General features: G+C 39.1%; 2 protein-coding genes across 2 annotated transcripts in view; one reads left to right on the plus strand and one right to left on the minus strand.

Moving 5' to 3' along the window:
* Positions 1–2358: 2358 nt before the first annotated feature.
* LOC110286582 (calmodulin) lies at positions 2359–3469 on the minus strand. Its single transcript, XM_021153033.2, has one exon. It carries the CDS (start codon positions 3289–3291, stop codon positions 2842–2844), a length of 450 nt encoding a protein of 149 aa, XP_021008692.1. The 5' UTR covers positions 3292–3469; the 3' UTR covers positions 2359–2841.
* A 6844-nt stretch (positions 3470–10313) lies between these two features.
* LOC110286646 (cytochrome b-245 heavy chain) overlaps positions 10314–18649 on the plus strand; it is a 33997-nt gene continuing 25661 nt past the window's right edge. Inside the window, exons 1-3 of the mRNA XM_021153154.2 lie at positions 10314–10494; positions 12011–12106; positions 13425–13535. Coding sequence (XP_021008813.1) covers positions 10450–10494; positions 12011–12106; positions 13425–13535 — 252 coding nt within the window. The 5' untranslated portion in view covers positions 10314–10449. The remainder of the gene's footprint in view (positions 10495–12010; positions 12107–13424; positions 13536–18649) is intronic.

The following is an 18649-nucleotide window of genomic DNA, read 5'->3' on the forward strand; positions in this document are numbered from 1 at the left end:
TTTGAATGATTTTCAAAAATTGTTAGGTGATATTAATTGGCTTCGCCCATATTTAAAGCTTACTACAGGGGAGTTGAAACCTTTATTTGATATTCTTAAAGGGAGTTCTAATCCTACCTCCCCTAGATCTTTAACCTCAGAAGGATTGCTGGCCTTACAACAGGTATTGAAGAACAATTTGTCACTTATATAGATCACTCTTTGCCTTTACATCTGTTAATTTTTAATACGATTCATATGCCTACGGGATTTTTATGGCAAAAGTCTCCTCTAATGTGGATATATTCGAGGATTTCTCCTAAACATAATATCTTGCCATATTATGAAGCAGTAGCTTAGATGATTATCATTGGAAGGAAGCAGGCACTAAGTTATTTTGGCAAAGAGCCAGATATTATTGTTCAGCCTTACAGCATAGGTCAAGACACTTGGCTGAAACAGCACAGTACAGATTGGTTGCTTGCTCAAATAGGGTTTAAAGGAACTATAGATAGCCACTACCCTCAAGATAGGTTGATAAAATTTTTAAATGTATATGAGGTAATATTTTCTAATATGACCTCTTTACAACCCTTACACAATGCTGTTCTGGTGTTTACTAATGGCTCCTCTAAAAAGCGAGCTGGATATCAAATAAATAATCAACAGGTAATCATAAAGACTCCTGGCCTCTCAGCTCAATTAGCAGAATTAACAGCAGTACTGAATGTCTTTAAGTCTGTGAATGATGATTTTAATATTTTTACTGATAGTTTATATGTTGCGCAATCAGTACCCTTATTGGAGACCTGTGATATGTTTAACCCTAATACGCCAGCAGGATGCTTGTTTTCACAATTGCAAAACATCATTCTTGCCTGAAAACACCCGTTCTATATTGATCACATATGATCTCATTCTGGTCTTCCTGGACCTTTAGCTGAAGGCAATGATTGCATCTACAGAGCTCTAATAGGAGAGGCCTTAATTTCAGATCCCGTTGCTTTGGCCAAACGTGATCATGTAAAGTTTCATCTCTCTAGCCATACCTTAAGGCTCCGACATAAGATCACTAAGGAGCAGGCAAGAATGATTGTAAAACAATGTCTTAAATGTATTACATTATCTCCAGTGCCACATTTAGGAGTTAATCCATGAGGTCTTATACCTAGTCATATTTGGCAAATGGATGTAACTCATTATGCAGAATTTGGAAAATTAAAATATATACATGCTTGTATTGACATTTGTTCAGGATTTCTTTTTGCTTTTCTGCATACAGGAGAGGCCTCTAAACATGTAATTGATCATTGCCTACAAGCCTTTAATGCCATGGGATTGCCTAAACTTATTAAGACAGATAATGGGCCAAACTATTCTAGCAAAAATTTTACTTCATTTTTTAAAGAATTTGGCATCAGACTGAAATTCCTTATAACCCCATGGGACAAGGAATAGTTGACCATGCTCATCACACTTTAAAAAAATTGGCTTTTAAAAACAAAACAGGGGCAGTTATATCCCCCAAGGTCACCAAAGGCACATTTTGCTTTTGCTTTATTAGTTCTAAATTTTTTGCAAACTTATGTTAAAGGTCAGTCTGCAGCAGATCACTACTGGCATCCAGTTACTTCTAGTTCTTATGCCATGGTAAAGTGGTGGGACCCATTAACTAATGAATGAAAGGGTCCAGACCCGGTCCTAATCTAGGGAAGGGGCTCAGTCTGTGTTTTTTCACAAAATGAAGATGGAGCGAGATGGCTGCCTAAAAGATAAGTTCGTCAACTGAACATAGATCCTGAATCTTCCAGTAAGTATGGCTCTGACCTTGATTATAGCTAAAAATCCTCTTTAGCCGAAAAGTTAATTTGGAGCACAGCCTCCTCTCCNAGAAAGTTACAGCCTTTCTGTGATTCTCAAAGTCACCTCCCCCACACCAGGAGCTCTAAGTCTAAGCTTGATTGTTGCTAATTTTTTTTTTTAAGTTAATGGTCTTTTTATTGGAAAAAAAAATAAAAGACTAGCATTTACAACTTGGAATGGACGTAAATTATCATTTCCTGAACAGCAATGTTGACGGTGTGCTCAAGTCCACAGACACAGCCTACTCTGCTGGCTCCGAGTCATGGTTCACCAGGTTCTAAAACAGTCCAAAGGTGCTCCCTTAGGAGACATTTCTTAGTAAAATGTGTGGGATTTGGTGACAGCCTTGCTGTTCAGTCACTCCAATGCAATGCGCACAGCAATGAACCATCGCACTCGGGCTCGCCACCAGGGTGTCACTGTCACCATGGGACTGGGGCACTTGATGAGGACTGTCCTACTTCTGGGGCTGTGTCTCAGAGTTTAGCCTTCACCCATTCTCTGCACATCAATCATCCTGAGGTAAACCAATTTTAAATGTTTGCTTGCAGTAAACTGGCTGCTGACAATTTATCTGAACAGATTGAACTAGAAGCCATCTGAGATTTTGAATTTGTTTTTTCCATTTTTCAGTTTTAATACAAATGCCTGACTGTGCTCAATCATCAAGCTGCATGCATGAGAAACTGGCCAGCCCAAACAGTGTATTAATCATTAGCAAATGGAACTTTAAGGAGTCCACTAAGTGCTTCCTTATAAGGTAGTACGAGTATTTATACTGTAAAACTGATGTAGGGCTTGACTTTAGGGGCAGGACCACCGACCAATACATGCAGACTTTGTGTGTGGACAGAAGGTGCTTCTGACATTCAGCTTCGCTAGATACAAACAGAGTGAAGAAATGAACTTTTTCTTTTTTTTTTTTCTTTTTTTGTAAGAGGTAAGTAAAAGATTTCAATTTGATTCTTCTAGAGGGGGAAAGTAGTTGAAAGTAGGTCTTCATTTTGCAGTCATCATCTGTACGAATTCTTCATAGTTGACTTGTCCGTCTCCATCAATATCTGCTTCTCTGATCATTTCATCTACTTCTTCATCTGTTAGCTTCTCTCCTAAGTTTGTCATGACGTGGCGCAGTTCTGCTGCACTGATGTAACCGTTTCCATCCTTATCAAAGACTCGGAATGCCTCGCGGATCTCTTCTTCGCTATCTGTGTCTTTCATTTTTCTAGCCATCATAGTCAAGAACTCTGGGAAGTCAATGGTGCCATTCCCATCAGCATCCACTTCATTGATCATATCCTGCAGCTCGGCTTCTGTTGGGTTCTGACCCAGTGACCGCATGACAGTCCCCAGTTCCTTGGTTGTGATGGTGCCGTCACCATCTTTATCGAATAGGGAGAAAGCTTCCTTGAATTCAGCAATCTGCTCTTCAGTCAGCTGATCAGCCATGGTGCGAGCGAAGGAAGGAAGAACGGAGCAGGCGAGGGTGGCTGCACCAGCGCAGGGGCTGTGACCGCCGAGTTGCCTCCGCTGCTGCTGCTAACGCGCTACCTGCGTTGTGCGCTGAGCCTCAGCCGCCGCCCGACTTCGAGTAACGGCACCACGGACACGAGACTCCCAGCACCACTGCCGTGTGTTGCTAATTTTCGATTGAGTGGAGTACCTGGACTTCCCCAAAGAAGCTTTTGTACTGTTGCTTTTCACTGTCTTGACTTTTTTTTCAAGCAAGTCAGTCAACGCCCTTCAGCCTGAATGCAGCAGGTATGCAGCCTCACCTCCAACAGCGCAGGTGGCAGTTATTAATCTTCATGAGGAATCATTCTAAGTACATATTGTGGCTTTGGTCTGAATTGGGAAAAAGTTGTGCTAATGAGGGCCGGACAGTCAAAGACAGGCACCCAGATCTCAGAAGTATACCAATCTAAGACAGAGGTACATGCCAAAAGGCTGTGGCTGTTGATAACACACCACAGAGCCATGTTTTGTGTGAAATATAACACAAACAAGCTGCACGTAGCCTCCAAGACAGAATTGGATGGTTCGGGAAGATCTAAGATTTCCTAAGACAGACACAGCCAGCCACCATAACTCCAGGCAGGAAGAGCATAAATAAATTTTATGCCTCAGTCCAGCTTTTTTTTTTTAAATATTAATAACGGGGTAAATTGTAACCTCCCCTAGCCTGAAGCAGGCTAAGTCAGACCTTGACCTTGCTGCTACTAAGGAGATTACTAGGGTGGAGCCTTCCTGCCTAGATCGCTCTATTGTTCAGCCACTGCCACTGTTCCCCTTCAAGATACTGCTACCTGCTGGGAGGCCACTGAGCTATTCTGGAGACTATACCCTATCCTGCACATCACCTCTACAGTTGGTTCCAGGCTCCAAGGACGAATTGGCGTGAATGTGCCCCCCCCAACCCCCACTTTCTAAGTGCATTTGCCATTAAACATTTGAGCGTTGATCAGGAAACTTGACTTAGCTCAATTTTTCTCTTAACTGCCTAGTTCTCTCTCTTTCAGCTCCAGTCTGCCTCCTAGGTGTACCCTGTTTCTTGTGAGCTGCAGGTCAGCTTCCAACAATGCATATGGCATCCTTGTCAGGTCTAGAAGATGCTATATAGCATCAGTCATCCCAGTCTTACTCCTTACAATCTTTGTGCCCCATCTTCTTTCATGTTCTCCAAGCTTTAGGTGTAGGGGTTGCATGGTAGATATACAAGGTTAGGACATGTCACTTTTGATAATTGGGTTTTGTCAACTTGATAGAAACTAGAGTCATCTGAGAAGAAGGAACCCTACTTGAGGGACTGCCACTAACAGCCTGGCCTGTGGAAATGGCTCTGTGACAGTTTTTGATTAATGGTTGATGAATGAGGGCCCGAATCACTCTGGGTGATGATACTTGGTGGGTGGTCCTGAGTAAACAGTGGAGGAACAAGCCAGTAAGTAGCACTCCTCAATGGCCTCTGTTTCAGTTCCCGTCTCCAGGTTCCTGCCTTAAACTTCAGCACTAACTTCCTTCAGTGATAGATATGATCTGTGAGTTGTGAAATGCAATAAATCTATGTTGCTTTTAGTCATAGTGTTTATCACAGCAACAGAAATCAAACAAGAACAGCACACGGTCACTTGTTCTCTGAGCTTTGACTAGTTGTGGATCTCTGGAGTAGCTGATGTAGCAAAAATGAAGCTACTTTGGAGAGGGAAGAGAGCTGCACTTATCTGGGTATAAGGATAAGTGATTAGAATAGAGTTAGAAATGTATTGGGTTGGGAAAGTGGCAGTATTGGGTTGTCCTCTAGAGCCCGTGATTGCCCCAGTCACAATTAGTTGGCTAAGTTCATGTACCAGACACAAATTCCTTCCTAATAAAGGTTTCTTTAGTGTAATTAGACAGCTTTCAGTTACCTCAAAGATAAAAGTGCCACAATTGTACCATTCAGAATATTTTGCCTGGACAGTCATTGCTGTGGTCTGTAACCTTTACATCTGGGTAGGACTTCTGATTGCTTTTTAACCTCAGTAGTTTCATAGCATCTTCTGATACTGTAAGAGCTAGGCATTAGAGAGGAGGCTTCCTAGTCAGCTCTAGCTCAATTCCTCCACAACATGGTATAATTCTAATTCTGATTTTTAGCACATGATAGGAGAGACAGACTGTGGCCACACCAGGCATACATCACTGACAAAGAGGAAGAGAAAATGGTTTTATTTTTGTTCCTCTGAAGTAAAAAGTCTACCACAGGATGCAAAAACACTGATTGGTTTTGTTTCCATCAAGAGACCCCAAGTGAAGTCTAAAGGGACTTCTCAGTAGTAATCCTTAGGCAAGGAATGTGGGACCACATCACCTATAGATGCTGATTTTGTCAGAACATGACAATTCTGGAAAATCTACCATACACAAGCTAGCTACAGAAGAAGGAAAATGCACTTTGATCAGCACCAGTAAGAAAATTCATTGGGACTTTTGATGTAGTTACACATCTCCTATTCTGTAGCAATTTCCATTCTTGAAATTGTGGGAATTCTAATTTGCAAACTGAGCTATCAAGACAGAAAGACAGAATCATATTCAGGAAGTGAAATCAGAGACTATTCTGAAACTTGGGACTTCCTTTCTTCCTTGTTTCTAGGGCTTGTGAGTTCATGCTTAAGTTTTCCATAGTCTAACCGAATGTCAACAGTTTCAAGACACAATGGAAACTTAAGGGATTGACAAGATGATCCCTTAGCTAATACTGAGGTTTAATGTCTTCTCATTCTCCTTGTGTAGTCAGTGCTACACAGCTAATCCTATTGCTCCTTTCATGCCCTTGCCACCCGTGTTTCTAAGAGCAGCATACACTATAGCTTTCTTAAAGTCTCTTCGTAGGGCAATTAGTTTCTATGGGAGAAATATTTTACTTTTCATTGCAGGTGATCTTCTCATCTGTGAACCTGATTAAAAGGCTCTTAAGACTCTCAGAAAGGCTCCTCCTGAGTGCTGTGGCAACTTTCAGAAAGAGGAAAAACAATAGAAAGGAACAGCTGCTTATCCGTGGAAAAATACTTCCTTCACCTACTTTCCTTCTGAACTTTTTGAGGGAAGGAGAGGGAGGGAGGAATGTTCAAGAAACATGTTTATGAGAAGTAGAAAATACTGTTTCTTCATATGTGAACATTCATGGTACTCTCTTTTCTTCTACAGGTTTAGCTATAGCACAGGTTTCAGAAAGCTGATCAAAAATGGTGGGGGAAACGACTTAGCTAGAACAAGAGAAGGTGAACCATTAGGTAGAGAAAGAGAAAAGAGAGGAACCATTAGGTAGAGAAGAGAAGACCTTGTTGAATTTTGAAAAGCTTAAAGTCATTCTTAAGAAAGAGTCTGAGAGTGGAGAAGATAAATAGAATTTATCATGTTTATGGTGTTCTATTGTTCTTGAGGCACATAGGACTCTTTAGTTATATGAAATGATAAGAACTTGTTCAGGAGCCGTGTCCAGGGTATGCTAATAAACCTAGCAGTTGGCCTTCCTGGAGGTGTTTTTGCATGGTCTGAGATGAGTGAGCTCAATGGCAAGGTTCAAAGAGACTTTTTATCTCAGGACTGCTTCTTGCTACTGATATGCCCTTCCTGTCATTATAAAATTAATATAACAATCCCTGGGCATTAGGCCACCCATCAGATTTCCTGAAGATCAACATAAAGATGAAATTTTATGAATTAATGCTGTTTAGATGAATTAATCGTTCTATAGAATTCCTGATTTGTTCAATTAATTTTAGGAAGAAAAATTTAATAGATGGTTCTAGTTGGTTTGTTAGAAAGATGTAATAAAATTAGAATCAAGAATAGTACGTGCCCACTCCTCACAATAGTAAGTAAAGACTGCATAATAAGAAATACAATGAGCTTTTATAATTATACTAAAAAGAGATATAGGCTTGGAACAAATTTGTATTCAAATTAAAAACATTTAGGTCCAAGGATATAGCCATGTGTGTGTACTATGATAAAGTAAGGTCATGTAAAAACTTTTTTTTTAACGTATAATGAGCATATTAGAATGAAACACTGCTTTGAACTTAATATCCACCTCCTTCTGTAACTCCCATTTTATGTAACATTTTATTTCTTAGGTAATTTTCCAAAGAACTTTTTGTCTAAGAAGGTATAAAAAGGCCAGAAGAAAGAAATAAAGTTGTTGGTTGGTTGGTTTGACTTGGAGGACTCTGACCCATCCATCCATCCATCCATCCATCCATCCATCCATCCATCCATCTATCCATCCATCCATATTGTCCATATCATTCGTATGTTTATGTCTGTTTGTCTATATGTATGTGTGTAGGTATGTAAGTGTACATGAATACTTGTGGAGTGTATGAAATAGTTGGTTGGGCCCAACATAAATGTGAATGTGTTAATGTGTGAATGAAAATGTATGAATATCTGGCATATCTGCCAGTATAAAGCATGTTAATTCTTTCCTTTTCCTTCCTCTCTAGTTCATAGAGTCAACCAGCCTAGCCAGAGAGGCTCTGGCTGCTTTGCAAGAGAAGAAAGCAAAAGCAATAAATCCTTATTAATTAATTATTATTAATTATAATTACTTAATTATAATTATAAAATAATATATAATACAAATATTTATAAATAGAAACAATTATTTAATTATAATATATAATTATTATAATTGTTTATTATTATTAATTATTATTGACTACTGATATATTGACTACTGACCACTGATAGCAACAAGTGTCAATAGTCCAGAGACCTGCAGCTTCTGGCCTCAGGATAATTTAAAGTCAAGACATGCATATGTTGGTATAGAAAGCAACTTTTACATTTACAAGACCAAGCTCCTGCTGACACTCTTCCCCCTAGGCTGCTTCAGTGAGGACCCAATCCTGGGATAGGTCCCAGGCAAGTACTCATCTAAATTGGCTTGTTTCACAATCGAATTAAAACACAGAAACCACCATATTTCAACAGAGGGACTTTCACACATGGATGATGGAAACGCGGAGAATCCCAACAGGGGACAAAAGTCAACATATAAAAAGAATAACAGCAGGAAGTGGTTACCTCTCAGTCAGAGAGGAACTGGAAGGTGGCTGTCTAATTTGCCACCCCCACTCACCAGCAGGGGCCATCTGGCTGCCTCATGGAGCCCTGCAGTGCTATTGACTAGCAGGTGCTTCTAACACAGAAGGACTGGCTTAACTGAGGGAAGCTGGATGCCCAGCAGTCATGCAGCCACCTGATGAATGCCTCTTCAAGCAAAACTCTGCAGAGAGAAACATTGTAGCTTCTCTTTCAGTCCAGTTTATGGAAGCCAGCCAGAAGCTGTAGATCTAAGCTGGCAGACAAATGTAGTTCTCAATGAAATATGTGTGAAGAGGGCAGTGGACAAACAGATCAGGGAGCAAAAGAGCACAGAACCTTCTCACACTCTGGTTTTTGTAACCCCATTTCTTTGAATCTATTTTGGGGATGAATCGAGGAGGTCAGTTTGCCTTGATGTGGGTTTTATATGTTCTAATTGCAACGGAGAATGTCAGAATACCTTGCTTAACTATCATGCAGTGAAAAAACCTACTAGTTTACTCATTGTCGTCTCAAGCCCAGAGGCTGTCCATGTACTTTGTAGAGAGCAACTGAAAGAGTCTGTGCCTCTTGTTCTTTTGCCATTTTGCCATCTTCCAGTGATCCAATTTGTTTCTTGAACTTCTCTCTTAGATGTAATTACTGTAGAGCCATGCTTGTGCAGTCAGTCAACTTTCATCACACCATCAGGTTGCCTTCATAGCCTTCTGTTTCATGTCTTGAAGCCTGAGTACCTGCCAGGAGGTAGTTGTATTCCATCTGACTTTAGCATCTACCGTACACTGACCATATTTACAAACTTAGTATATAGAAAGTCTGCCTGGGACCATGATTGTTATCTAAACATTTTGGTATTTCCCTTGCAGTAGTCCCATGTGGAGTGATTTAGGGTGGAGGTGACAAATTTAAGCTTGTTTTTTTTTTTTTTTTTTTTTTTTTTTTTTTTTTTTTGTATTTACACGTGATATCAGTTGTTTGGACTTCAAAAAAGCAACGGTATTATTCCTTGGCACTGTAACTGGGTCCAAGTAAGTTCACTGTTCTGGGTCTTGGCTTCCTCATTTATAAATGTAATCATAAAATAGAACCTANTTTCCCTTGCAGTAGTCCCATGTGGAGTGATTTAGGGTGGAGGTGACAAATTTAAGCTTTTTTTTTTTTTTTTTTTTTTTTTTTTTTTTCTGGTATTGTACTTACACGTGATATCAGTTGTTTGGACTTCAAATAAGCAACTGTATTATTCCTTGGCACTGTAACTGGGTCCAAGTAAGTTCACTGTTCTGGGTCTTGGCTTCCTCATTTATAAATGTAATCATAAAATAGAACCTACTCTATAGGAATTGAGTTGTAAGAATCAAATGACTTGATGTATATGTGTGTATGGTTATGTTTCTGTATATGTGTATATATATATGTATATATATATATATATATATATATATATATATATATGCACTAACATGATACCATTTTAGGTACCTATATCCATTTTAGGATATAAAATTGGCATCTGATAATCATCCTTTAACTAACATCTATTACTCCTTCTTAACTTTACCCAATGAGAATCAATACTATTGCAAGAGCCTGTGAGAAGAACATGTGTTTTATCTAGCTAGTTGGATAACTTGAAAAGTCTAACTACATAACTAATTATTATAAAGAAAAAAGTCACTGTCTAAAATACATCCACAAACTACACAGATAATCTTACGAATAATAAAACAAATTTTAAAACCTGACAAATTGTCTCTGAGTTGTAGCAGTAGCTTTCATTTTCCAGTGTATTTACTTGGGACTGAATCACAAGATCTTTTTCTCTTTCTGTAGTTTTTGTGTGGTTTGAAGATTTAAATTTGTTATGGGAGCAGCCTTTCAGTTGGCCAATGATTAGCTAATTTCTGATAATAGAAAAGGAAACCTATTGCCCCAAAGCTGCTGTTTTCATTTCCTCATGAGAAGAAGAAGCACAGTAGAGAAGAGAGGCAGAGCCAGCGCTTAACCTTTGCTAACATGGGGAACTGGGCTGTGAATGAAGGACTCTCCATCTTTGTCATTGTAAGTACCAAACCAGGTAACATACATTTTTTGATATGTTGGAGTTCTCTTGGAATCTGAACTAGAGCAATGGCTTTTATTATTGTTGTTTGTGTAAGAAGTATACTTAGTCTGGGAACAAGCATCTACTTGCAGGTAGATTCAGTTAATTTTCCCATCCCAGGCTTCTTAATCCCAGCATGCCTTTAACCCCAGAACTTGGGAGGCAGAGGCAGGCAGATTTCTGAGTTCACGGCCAGCCTGGTCTACAGAGTGAGTTCCAGGACAGCTAGGGCTACACAGAGAAACCCTGTCTTGAAAAAACAAAACAAAACAAAAAAGTTAAAGATAAAAAATATGCATCAGCAGCTCTTATTTTCAGTTTATTTCTGAGTTCCTAAGACTATGAAGTTAGCCAGCATTTACCAGAGTGCATAAAAGATACTTCATACTAAAGATTCTAATTGTGAGAAGATTTTTCAATTACTCAAGGGTAAGTTTCTTCACTTTTTATGTTAACTGTTTTAAATGGTCAATTAAAACTCTACTGTTTTCTGAATAACATTTATTCTTATGGATTTTGTAGATAGGAAAGTTGGCTCTATTTCAGTCATAACACTAAAACAAAGTTCTCAAGTTTCTTTTTAAAACAAGCACATTTTTTTTTCTGTGCAGTCCAAACTGGAGTAACTTGTGAATTTTACAACAAATGGAGGTAAAAGAATTGAAATAAACTATCTCGCCTCATACCTATGAAGTATGTGTATTATATGTACTTTATACACATATAAAGTATATAATATGCAACCATATATAAGAAGCAATTTTAGAAGGTTCTAATAGCTATTTGATTTCTGTTCTGAACTCTTAGTGTTATCAGCAAAGCAATTATGGATGAGTTGAATAGGAAGAAATGTGTTATCTAAATAGTGTTGGCTAACAGCTCATGAAAAAACACCATGAAGCTGAAGTAGAACACCGAGCAGAATCATTCCTTGATAAGGTTGTTTTTGGGATCAATGTGAACTTAAAACCTAGAGCATTTATTTTATTTTTAAATTCCATGAACCTCACCCCCTTGCCCACACTCAATATTCCCTCCTTTAAAAATTAAGGAAAACTTATCCAACAGAATGGCAAGCTGTGTGTGCTGCAGGTGACTGTCATCTGTGAGCACAGAGTTCAATTTCCTACAGGTCAGGAGACAAGAACAATACCTTATTTTCATCTGCTCTTTACTCCCCAATCACTGTTACCTGTTTGAAGTTAAGATAAAAAGAAGAGGAAAGAGAAAAGAGACAAGACAGACTGAAATTAATTCAGTATGTTGACCAGGTAGTGAAGCAATCATACAAAACAATGAAGGAAGGTAAAGACAGTTCCCAAAAAGTGTAGAGGCGCTGTAATAGGAAAGAGCTGGCACTGAGCTAGGTGCACCCAGCCCTATGTCAGAGTCTGAACTTGGGGAAGTCCTGGCCTTCATTTGCCTCCAGTCTCATATGGAATCTCCCTCATACAACTTTTCCTGTTTGTGCAGCTCGTGTGGTTGGGGCTGAATGTCTTCCTCTTTATCAACTACTACAAGGTTTATGATGATGGGCCTAAGTATAATTATACTCGAAAACTCCTTGGGGTAAGTATAACTTCTGCCTCAGGCAATCTTGGCCAGCTCACGCTTGCAGTCAGTTGTATTCACACATATTCCTTGTTAAGTCTTTGAGTAAATCTCCTGACCAACTAACACAACACCACCAGCTTTATTCCCCCATTGGAAATTCTTTGGCAAGAGTCCCTTATGGCCTGCTGGTGTAACAAGCTGAAGTATGGCAGAGGATCCTCGCCACATCCCTACCCACCAATATGTGCTGAGCTTAACATTGGAATGTCTAGAATAGAAAGCTTACTGAGAGCCACAGGGGTGGCTCTAGTGTGACAATTGAAATGTTCTGGGTTTTTTGTTTTTTTGTTTTTTGTTTTTTTTTTTTTTGGTAAGTTTGGTGGCACATTTGGGCCACATCATTTGTTACATTAATAATATGTTATAATCATGTGTATAAGTCATACCAAACAATCATGACATTATTAAAATGGTCTCTAATGCATTAATGGTGATCTGTTTTCTCTGTATAATAAATAGGCAACATCTTTAGATATTGCGAAACCGATTTTGCCCAAGTGTTACACCATACCAACTTAAGTTACAGTTAAGGTCTAAATGCTAAAGGAACTTCATTTCAAATCAAAGATCTAGTTTTGGTACTGACCTCATGTTAATGGTATATGGTCTTAAAGCTTTAGGAGGAAGTAAGCCGATGCATGCAACTTACTTTAAAAATGTATCCAATATATAAGAGGTGGGGTGGGGGAGGCTCAAAGGGTAGGAGTTCTTGCCGCATAAGCATAAGGGCAAAACTTTCGATCCCCAGCTTCCATGTAAAAACTCGCATGCTCACATGCACCTATAACTCCACTACTGGGAGAGGAAGGGAGTAGCTGGGTCAGTAGGGTCCCGAGAGCTTGCTGAACACCAGACTAAACAAAAAACAGTGAGCTCCCAGTTCAAGGTGAGACATTGTCTCAAGGGGATAAGACAATGCAAATAAAGGAGACACCTGACATTCTCTGATGGAGAACGGGGTAGAAAGATAGATCTGAGATAAAGTGTACATAAACTGTGGTCTGGGAGGTGAATAAACAAGAAGTCAAAGGAAATGTATCCCACCCACTTCTCAGGTTTGAACTTGAAATGTTGACTTGGGGTAAAAAGGTAGTTTCAAGTTTAAAACAAAACATACAAGTAGCTCCTAAGAGAAACTCCTCCACTGTGAAGGAAATTTCTTTCCTGATCTCTTGGAGAAGCTTTTTAGGGTCCCATGATGAGACTCTGGGGAAGAGGAATACGGGTATTCTGCTCACCAACTTCTCTCTATTGCCTCTCCTCTCTCATATAGTCAGCACTGGCTCTGGCCCGGGCACCTGCAGCCTGCCTGAATTTCAACTGTATGCTGATCCTGCTGCCAGTGTGTCGAAATCTGCTCTCCTTTCTCAGGGGTTCCAGTGCGGTAAGAGCAAACACTCTATCTACTGCTTCCCATTGTTGACCATCACACCAAGTGCTCTTTCCAAGGAAGAGCCAAGCAATGCTCTGTAAAGCTCATCTTGTGTAGAATATTCATGAGCTATGTCACGTCACATGCTGTGATATACATCATGTACATCTGCATCAACATCTACTTATACATATATATATATATATATATATATATATATATATATATATACATACATACATATATTATACTATTTGAGGGCAAAGGTTCCTGGAACATCATTTAACTTGGAAACTTAAAAAAGCCGCTAAACAAACATATACCAACAATAGTAATCAAGTAAATATACATGTGTAGGGGTTTATGAGCCAGACATATGACATTTAGGAACTAAGAGTTCAAGAATGTTTTTAAAATCATGTCAGAGAAAATATATTTTTTTTGTATAACATCTCAAGCAAATTCAATCACTGCACAAAACAATATGCTATAATAAAATATAATTAGGAAGAGTTTTCTCCTATATTGGCACATGCCTATAATTCCAAAAATGAGGAGCCTGAGACAGTCATATCTTATGTTTGGGGCCATCCCAACCTACATAGTGAGTTGTAGGCCAGCTTCAACTACATAGTGAGATCCTGTTTATAAAACAAAAGCAAAAGCAAATCAAAACAAAAAGAAAGAAATGCTAGCTCCATGAGATTAGAGATATCAGAGCTTTCTACGTGCCCAGGGTCCCTTTTGCCTTTATATAAAGACTCTAATGGGCATTAAAGTAGTGCATTGATATACATGAAGTATTTTCAAGCCATAGGATTCTGTATAATTTTGTTTTACTGGTAGCATTATATGAAGATGAAAAATAAGTTAGTGATACTTATTTAGCACACATGTTCAAATAAATATGGCACAGAGCAAAATATGGTGTGTCCCATAAAATAAAGTATTGGAGAGAAGGTATCCTGACAATGGGCAGGTGAGGATTCATCAACACCTAGAATTTGCTGATAAAATAGAAAAGTATTATATATATGGAGAAGATAGCATGGGCGAAAGCATAGAATATGGTGAGAAAATCTGATTCTCAAAAAATGAGAAATAATATAAAACTTTCTCTATCAACCTTTATTGCGCTCTATTTAAATGTATTTATTGGGCAGGCAGTTCAATGGTATAGTGCCTGCCAACCATGCATGAAGCAATGGGTTGAATTGCCAACACCAAAAGAAAAGCAAAGGATATTTAGCCAATGTATGAGTTGATGGCTAGATTGTTTTCCTTTAGCTTCTATGAGCATTTCTGTACTTGGAAAATGAAAATGGACACTCAGCTTCTATCTGGCATGAGAGAAAGAGGGATGCGGCACTCTTTCAATAGGAAGTAATATAGAAAGAGTGCCCAAAAATGGACAGGTTGAACATGTCACTCAAGGCAAGGACATGCAGCATCCTGAGCTTGGTTAGGGTATATTTTTGTGTAACTAGTCTTTAAAACCTAATATCAGCAAGGCATTGCTTCACTTTGGATGCTTTGCTATTCCTGAGAAATATAAGGGTTTAATGCTCCCTGGGGCCTGGCCAGCTACTTCTGCAGAGTTGGTGAGCTCCAGATTCAGTGAGAGTTTTTGCTTCAAAAATAAGATGGAGAACACTAGAGAGACACTTGACATTGACCTCTAGTCACCACACAAACACGTCCACCCACCTCCTCTGTCTTTCTCTTTCCTAAAATTCTACAGTGTGTAAGTTAAAAAATCACATTTAAAGGAAAATGGAAAGCAAATTATTTCTGTGAATGTACAGTAATTTTGGTGGGCAAATGTCTAAGATAAGACTGGGGGAAGAAAGGAAGGATTTTGCTGGGAAAACCAGAAAGTTAAATAAATGTACTGCTAAAGAAGTAACATTGCATTTGACAATTACCAAATATCTGTACTAAATTGCCAGTCACAGGTACAACATAGCCTTTCACTTTGCCTTACTTTCCCTAGTCATAGAAACTTCCCATTAATGTTTCAAATGAGTTTTTATTTAAAAACAGACCACACTCAGCTTGCTTAAAAGGGATGAATGGATAACAATTGAACTTTGATATTACCCACCACTTTATAAAATACCATTTTGTCTTAAACATACTTCTTCAAATCCCTCTCAGGGGTCTCATTTTACATGAAGACTTGGGAAGAAGGGGAGTCTCTCAGTGGTACAGCATTATCCTAGCATGTGGGAGCCCCAGAACCCACCTTCAGCCCTGCAAATCCATCAATAGTAGAACAAAATGTTAGAGTCACTTTGTCCAGCAGCAAGACAACAGGTCAAACAAACTAAACCAAAAGAAGAATGGCGATGAATCCTTTAAGATTCTCTGGAAAAAGCCAGGTCCCTTATCTCTGGAAAATACTGTGATAAAGCTACTTTATTAAGTCATTAATTTAATGTGTCACTCTTGTGCCTTGCAAACCAGGGCAACAGCCAATAATAGTGCTCAATGTTAGCTGTTCATCCTAAGGTTTTCCAAATAATCTACTGAATAGAAGAATCCACAGAGATTAAATCTCACTGGATTGAAAGCCTGACTACCAAGCTACCCATCTTTGAAATAATATAAGAGCCAGATGAAGGCTTGCTAAATGACACCATTGTGCAATATCTTTCTGTTTTTATAGAGACATGATTTGGGTACTTTAAAAAAATCTCCCTATCCCTATGCAAATCCTATTTTTATTTAGAGGAAGTAAAGTGTGAAAAACAGGCAGTGTTTTCACTGAGGTGGTCAGTTAAGAAATCCGTGTTACCCCATAACTCAGAGTTGCATTGCCTTGAATGGTCATGCTCCATGAGCAGCACATATAAAATGTCAGCTTTGGGGCATCTTGTCGCCCACGGGTGAAGACCCTCATGAGGAACTTTAATAGCAGTAGTAAACTGGGGGAAAGCCAAGCTCTGTACCCAGATACATCTTCACACAGAAAAACAATTTCCTCTTTCTTTCTTTCTTTCTTTCTTTCTTTCTTTCTTTCTTTCTTTCTTTCTTTCTTTCTTTCTTTCTTTCTTTCTCTCTTTCTCTCTCTCTCTCTCTCTCTCTCTCTCTCTCTCTCTCTTTCTTTCTTTAAATTAGCACACAAAATAATTTCTCCTTAGGGCATTTTTGTACCTACTTAATTCTGGTTGATGAGTCTCCCTGTGACCTCTTCTCCCTGTATCTCTGCCACCCATCTTCATTTATACTCTCCCTCCCGTCAAATTGCTCCTGGTACCTTCATACCACCACTTCTGTTACCTTTCCCATTTCCCCTCCCTCAAAAGGAACGCTCTGGGCATGACATGCCCTTCTGAGGTTGGCAATCTGAAAGGTGGACTTTGCAAACAAAGTTACTTTTTCTGATTGGGATATAAATGAGTATGTTGTGACTAGAGTTGGAAATTGTAACAGCCACAGCTAACCGAGGCTTCATGGAGCTCATGTCAAGGATGTGAGGTGGGAACACAAGCAGGAGTATTGGGATTCAAAGCCAGCAGGCCATTTTGCTCCCCGAAACTATTTGCTTTTGCATGTGTCAACTAAACATCTTGAACTGTCCCCGTGGCACTGTTTAATATGCATATTTGAACCTGCTAAGTAACCCAGTCTAGAAATGATTGGGCTATAATAACTTAAGAACTTGTTCATGGAACACTGTGCTAACTAAACAGCCATAGAATTCAGTTCAGGTTTAGAGATGGAAAACATGCAGACCCTGGCTTTGAAACTTTCTGCTTATCTGGAGGGAAAAAAAGCTCTCTGGCTGTGTAACCTTACCCTCTTCCAAAACCAAAACAAACCAACTAAACAAACAAACAAACAAACAAACAACAAAACAAAACAAAACCCCCAAAACCCAACCAACCACAAAACCAAACCAACCAAACAAACAAAAAAAACACTGTGAGAAAAGGCTAGGCCTGAGTATGTAGAACCACCTGCTGACCTTTTAATAACCTCAGTTTGATGTGTAGAAACAACTTGTGAACTTGTGACACTTCTATCTTCAGATCAGAATCAAACAGGAAGGTGAAAAGGCCTTTCGTCTTCTACAGTGTTAGGATCAGATGGCCTCTTCATGGCTCTGCCTCTAACCATGTGGCCTCATAGGGAGCCTTGTGCTTTTTTTTGTTTGTTTTTTGTTTTTTTTTTTTTTGTTTTTTTTTGTTTTTGTTTTTGTTTTTGTTTTTTGTCTCTGGGACATTTAACAGGGAAGGAGGCCAAATACTGCACCTTTAAACATAAGTATACTGTCCTGGGTAGGGCTGTCGCTCAACAGTGAAGAGCACGCCAAGAGTCAAAGGCCTTAAGTTCCATCCACAGTGTTGGGGGAAAAAGAGAATGAATAGGCATATCTTTAGTAAAAGATATAGTAATGAATTAAAATTGTTCATCATTGACTAGTGCCCCTTTCGAGGTCTCTCTGTGTCCTGATTACTGGAGGAAGGACGATGGCCACAAGCTTAAGGAGCTTAGAGTCTTGTGGAAGAGATAAAGACTAACTATGGGCTTTCAAAATTATAAGGAGCGGGGCTGGTGAGATGGCTCAGTGGGTAAGAGCACCCGACTGCTCTTCTGAAGGTCCAGAGTTCAAATCCCAGCAACCACATGGTGGCTCACAACCATCCGCAACGAGATCTGGCGCCCTCTTCTGGAGTGTCTGAAGACAGCTACAGTGTACTTACATATAATAAATAAATCTTTAAAAAAAAAAATTATAAGGAGCACTAGACAAAATGGCATTCTTCATATTTATCACATTTTTACTGCCACCGTCTGCAGATATTTCTCATGATCCTTTGCCTGAGTTTTGTAGGCAGAGGTAAGCCTAGCTCTTGGCATTTCACCTAAAATGTTTATAAATACGCAACGCAAGCCCAGTAAGACCAAGCAGACATATGATGGAGTTACAAAAGCCCACAGTATACCCTACTAACTATGTAATTCATTTTACTTCCACTTTTCATTATTTTGAAATTCAGTTTCAATACAGTATAGAAATTTGCAAAGATGTCCCAACAATTGCCCTTGCACTATAATGATAGTTGATTGAAGTTGGGCAAGCCTCTTTGTGACAGTAAGAGAGAAACTTCCTTTTAGGA

The sequence above is a fragment of the Mus caroli genome, chromosome X (genome assembly GCF_900094665.2).
Source record: "Mus caroli chromosome X, CAROLI_EIJ_v1.1, whole genome shotgun sequence".
Classification (NCBI taxonomy): Eukaryota; Metazoa; Chordata; class Mammalia; order Rodentia; family Muridae; genus Mus; species Mus caroli.

Excerpts from the sequence above, each read along its gene's own strand:
- LOC110286582 (XM_021153033.2), bottom strand. The coding sequence starts at position 3,291 with ATGGCTGATCAGCTGACTGAAGAGCAGATTGCTGAATTCAAGGAAGCT.